At 36.2% G+C, this 6,000-nt stretch overlaps 1 protein-coding gene across 1 annotated transcript; it reads left to right on the top strand.

The window, feature by feature from the left end:
* The first annotated feature begins 661 nt into the window (after window positions 1-661).
* Window positions 662-1,138, top strand: LOC127148925 (uncharacterized). Its single transcript, XM_051083357.1, has one exon. It carries the CDS (start codon window positions 662-664, stop codon window positions 1,136-1,138), a length of 477 nt encoding a protein of 158 aa, XP_050939314.1.
* Window positions 1,139-6,000: the final 4,862 nt, after the last annotated feature.

Below are 6,000 nucleotides of genomic sequence, written 5' to 3' on the forward strand. Positions count from 1 at the left end.
AGACAGAAACCAAAAGGTTTACTGCAACCTTTGAGTGTGCTAGGATGGAAATGGGAGAATATGTCTATGGATTTCATTACAGGATTGCCTAGAACCTTGAAGGATTACACGGTGATTTGGGTTGTTGTCGACAGGCTTACGAAATCAGCACACTTCATCCCAGGAAAATGCACTTATACTGTTAGTAAGTGGGTACAGTTATACTTCACTGAGATTATGATACTGCATGGGCTGCTAGTATTGATTATTTTTGACAGAGATGCCCATTTCACTTTTAAGTTCTAGAAGGGACTTCAGGCTGCCATGGGCACGAGGTTAGACTTCAGTACAACTTTTCATCCACAGACTGATGGTCAAACTGAGCGTTTGAACCAAGTTTTAGAGGATATGTTATGAGCTTGTGCATTAGAGTTTTTCAGGTAGTTGGGACTCTCACTTACATTTGATGGAGTTTGCTTATAACAACAGTTTTTAGGCTACCATCGACATGGCACCGTTTGAGGCTCTATATGGCAAATGTTACAGATCCCTTATTTGTTGAGATGAGGTTTGTGAAGAAAGATTGATGCGTCCTAAGTTAGTTCAGTTTACTAATCAAACTAAACAAAGAATTAGAGCACGTAAGCAAGTAGCACAGAGTAGATAGAAAAGTTATGCTGATATGAGAAGAAAAGATCTTGAGTTTGATGTGAGAGATAAAATGTTCTTAAAAGTAGCACCTATGAAAGGTGTTTTACGATTTGAAAAGGAAGGGAGGTTGAGTTATCGTTTTATTGGATCGCTTGAGATTCTAGAGCAAGTTGGCCCTGTGGCGTATCGTTTTGCTTTGCCGCCATCACTCTCTACTATTTGTGATATGTTCCATGTTTCTATGTTGAGAAAGTATGTGACTGATCCATCTCACGTGGTTGATTACGAGCCACTAGAAATTGATGAGAATTTGAGCTATGCAGAACAACCAGTTGAGATTCTGGCTAGAGAGGTAAAGATATTGCGTAACAAAGCACTTGTTTTAGTCAAAGTTTTATGGCAGAATCACAAAGTTGAAGAGGCTACATGGGAAAGAGAGGATGACATGAGAGCTCGTTTACTTAGAGTTGTTCAAGGATTAGAACTTTTGAGGACAAAACTTCCTTAATGAGGGGAGAATGTAACACCCCAAAATTTTGAGGTATGTTCTCAACATATTTACCTTATATTATTCAGATTTTAGTTGGTTGGGTGTTATATTATTTAAGGTTGAAGAGAGAAAGAAAAGAAGAAGAAATTATAATTTTTATAATAATATAAAATAATATCATACAAAATTATATAATTATATTGTTGTTATTATTATTATTATTATTATTATTATTATTATTATTATTATATTACTTTGTTAAAATCTTCTCATGCGTGCCCCCTTTTCCCATCGAAATCTTCTTCTTCTCCTTCACCGACCAGCAGCCGCCTCTGTCTTTCTCTTCTCTCATCCGTCAAGTGGTCGGTCGTCCTTGTCTTCAACCGAATGCCAGTCGCCCTTCCCTCCGTCGCGTCTCTGTCTACTCAAAACGCCACGTCTTCGTTCGTCAAGGTGAGCGATCCCTTGTCGTTTCAGTGCGTTCGCCTCGAACCTCCGACGTTTGTTGAAGCCTTACCATTTGTGCCGTCGTCTCTTCTTCCTCGTGTGCCGTCCGATGGAGCACAACCATCGCCGTCACATTTCTTAAAGCCGCGCACTAGACCTGAGCCGACCCAAGGCATCTCCTCTTCCCAGCCAAGCCACACTTGTTTCTCCCTTGCTCATCGCTGTTTGACTCACTTAGTGTTCTGTCACTTTTGCCTCATTGTAAGTTTTGAGGTAAGAATAAAATTGTGAGTTTTGTAGTTTTTCCATAGCCGTTTTGAGTGTAAATGTCGGATTAAATTGTTGGATTAATTAGTCGGGTTAACTTTTGATTCTTGAAGGTGCTTTAGAGAGGTGATGCTTGAATTCTCAGATTATACAGCAGGTTCCGTTGGAGTTCGATTCTCCATTTTGCTTGGGTAAGTTGTAGAAATTTGGAATTGGGTGTTTTGGTTGAGTGACTTTGCTTATTATAGTATTTGAACCCTTATATCTACATTTAGGTGGATTCATTGGACTTCGATTTAAGCAAGGATTTTTAGCTATATCGAGGTAAGGGATTTTCTACTACTAGACTCAATTTGAGATTTGAAACGTAGTGGCTGATATGAAAGTTATGTTATAGTGACTGCACTGGACTGATTGTTATGTGTACATATAGAAAGCATTACTAGTATATACTTTTGACTGATTACAGACAACCTGACTTTTATGTATAGTTTAATTTTGTTTTATTGATGGATTGTGCTGTTGAAGAAGTATGGATGTCTAGATTGTTATGTGTAGTGTTTATATACTGATGGACTGTGATGTTGACTGAATTTAGATGAACTGATTGTCAGGTGTAGTTACATAGTGATGGTTTGTACAATTGACTTGATTTAGATAGCGTGCCTGTAATGTGTGGTCTGGATACAAGTATATTGACGAATGTTACTGTTGGCTGAACTTAGACTGTTTACTGAATTTAAACTATTGATTGAACTTAGACTGTTGACTGAACTTAGATTGTTGGCTGAACTTAGACTGTTGACTGATTATGCGTTGAAATGGAATTGTTAGTTTGAAAGGTATCTTTTAGATGTGACTTTCATGGATTGTTTAGGATCGACTGAGGGGTAACTGTTAGCTTTATCTATGGGGTAGTGTACCTTACAAGCACAGTGTCCTATGGGATCACCACACGTTATGTATCCTTTGGGATCACTATACTGATATGTGTATCCTTCGAAATCACTAGACTGATATATGTATCCTACGAGATCATTAGATTGATATGTGCATCCGACGGGATCACTAAATTGATACGTGTATCCGACGGGACAACTAGACTGATTAATGTGTGCATCCTGCGGGATCACTAGACTTATGTTGCAGGGTACCCTTAATAGGAAGCTAACCGTTATTACCCTTAATGAGACCAGTATTGGGTTTCTTACTGGGTATATCTTATACTCACCCTTTTATGTTTAACTTTCTCAGGTAAAGGTAAAATTCGAGGTAGACCAGCGAGGGGCAAGAAGGATTCGTAAATGCCATATGGGTACACCTTTTTCTTTATGCTTCTACTAAACGTCTTTAATTTGGATTGTTTTTAAGGATTGAAAATGAGTCATGTTTAGGATATTTTTTCGTTTGTTTTGTTTTTGATAATTTCCTCAACGATGGTATGAATGTCTGAATTTATTTTGAAATAGGGCCTGAAGACGATTTTGTTTTATTTTTGGATGTTCAATGATTTTTAAAAAGGTTTTATAAATTTTATGTTTGAATGAAGTGTCTTAGTAGTAAAGTAATGACCTCAACTTAGTTTGAAAAGTTGGATCATTACAGAGTTTAATCTGACAATCCTTGTGAACGTGCTCAAACGATTCTAGAACCTTACCATGGGTAAGAGGAAGCAAGTAGAAGCAAATGTTGCTACCACAAAAAAGGAAGTTTTCAAGAGGATCATCCTCTAAAACCGAAGCTGGACCTTCAAAACCTAATGCTCAAATAAAGAAGAAGGGAAAAGGAAAGATCCAAAACAGAACAAGGGAAAGAAAGCTGTAGAAAAAGGTAAGTGTTACTACTGTGGCCAGAACGGGCACTAGTTAAGGAACTGCCCAAAGTACCTTGCAGAGAAAAAGGTAAAGAAGGAAAAGCATATTCTAATCCCAGACGTGATTACTGGACAATCGTTAAGAATATTCTAAAATATCTTAGAAGAAGAAAAGACTACATACTCATGTATGATACTAAGGATCTAATCCTTACTGGATACACTGATTCTGATTTCCATACTGATAAAGATTTTAGAAAGTCTACATCAGGATCAATATTCACTCTAAACGAAGGAGCAGTACTGTGGAGAAGCGTGAAGCAAACTTGTATAGCTTACTCCACAATGGAAGCTAAATACTTAGCAACTTGTGAACCAACAAAGGAAGCAATGTGGTTAATAAAATTCTTGACAGATCTGAAAGTTGTTATAAATTTGCATATGCCAATCACTTTATACTGTTACAATAATGGTGCAGTTGCACATCACGAGAACCTGAAGCCATAAATGGGAAAAGTATATCAAACGCAAGTACCATCTTATCAGGGAAATTGTACATCTTGGTGACGTTGTAGTGACCCAGATATCTTCTAAGAAAAACATTGCAGATCCTTTTACAAAAGCCCTCATGCCTATAGTGTTTAAGGGCCACCTACAGAGTTTAGGTCTACGATGTTTGTAAACTAGGACAAGTGGGACACTTATTGGGCATGTGCTATAGTTTATTATACTCATATGTTTATTGTACTCATGTGTATTATTTTCTCTCATGGTTAAATTCAAACATTATTTTATCCCTCTAGGATTTTTAGTCCAAGTGGGAGTTTGTTGGAATTTATGTCCTAAAACTCATAGTTTGTAACCATATTCTATTTAATAAAGTCGTTATTGAGAAATTGAGTACTCTAATCTTAAATCCAATAAACTAAGATCCCGAGGCTATTTTGAGAAGATTTAAACTTTATGTAAAGACATAAACATGGATTAAGTTCGAGTATGGTACATAAATAAAGGTTGGGCACTTTATTAAGAGAAACTATGGATGCGGCCTGCTTTATAGTTAGTACAAATGAGGTGATCATGAATCGTTCATGTAGAGACATGAAAATGGGGGCATTCTATGTAAAGTGTTCACATAAGATTGAACCATGAAATAGTCACTTTTTTTAGTAACAATACCGTTTACTGTCTAAAACTAACATAATCCTGAGCTAACTATTAACTCCTGTTCACACAAGATTATCCTTAGATTTGCATAGGTGAGGGCATCTCATTAGCATTGGCCCAATAAGCCTCCCACTTTAGGAGTAAGATTGGGTAGATAGCTGGGGACATAGGGTAAAAGATGGAATTCGTGCCTACCCACTTTAGGGTTAGTAGATAGGTTGTTTCCTTGACCCGAGAGGGGTTCGATTTATAGGTTGGGTCTTAAACCAATTGTTTAATAGTTGATTAGTGAGACTTAAGAAGCAAGATGTAGTCTTGGAATAAAACGATATTTTGACCCAATCGAGCTTACAAACAACCTGTGAAGGATTAACGTACTTATCATGGTTATATCAAATGGGCACAAATATATCTATAATGAGTAGAGTGCAACTACGAGACTTTAATGGAATGACCTGTCAGTTAACGAGTGTTGATTAGCTCCGCATAAAAGAGTTTGACCAGTGAAATCTCGAATCATTGGAGTCCATGATATATAGGTCCATTATGTTCCTCTGCTAGCTCATATGAAATAAACTTAGAACAATATGATAGGATGAGTCAAATTGTTCGTATTATGTGAGGAGAGAGAAACCGACAAGTATATGAGATATTGTCGTCAAATTTTAGATTATAGATAGAGCTTTATGTTTAAATAGGATTTAAATATTAAATATATGAATGTGAATTCATACTCGAAAGCTCGAAAATGATGGAAATAGTGAATGATGCAAAAAGTCAAAATGTTGACTTTAGACTTTGAAAAATAAAACTTTGACCGACATTGTATTCAAATGTAATTTGAATCTTGAGAAAATGGATGCGGATACATGCTCGAGGGTCGAAATTAGTCAAGACGGACAAAATTGTAAAAAGTCAAAATGTTGACTTTTTGGTTTGAAAAGTCAAAGTTTAATTTGATTAAATTACAATTTTGCCCTTTGACCAAAGTTATTGAGAAAATCCAACATTTTGTTGGATAATACCACTAACTATAATGTTGGAATTTGTGTCCTAAAACTCATACTTTGTTATTTGATTTAATAAAATTTATTATTGAATGCTATAATCTTAAAACCAATAAATAAAGGTCCTGATGCTATTTTACTGAGTTTGTCAAATATATTTGAACTTTATGTATAGACAT

Source organism: Cucumis melo, chromosome 4 (genome assembly GCF_025177605.1).
Source record: "Cucumis melo cultivar AY chromosome 4, USDA_Cmelo_AY_1.0, whole genome shotgun sequence".
Classification (NCBI taxonomy): Eukaryota; Viridiplantae; Streptophyta; class Magnoliopsida; order Cucurbitales; family Cucurbitaceae; genus Cucumis; species Cucumis melo.

Bases quoted from the DNA above. Each gene is read 5' to 3' on its own strand.
- LOC127148925 (XM_051083357.1), top strand. From the start codon at position 662: ATGAGAAGAAAAGATCTTGAGTTTGATGTGAGAGATAAAATGTTCTTA.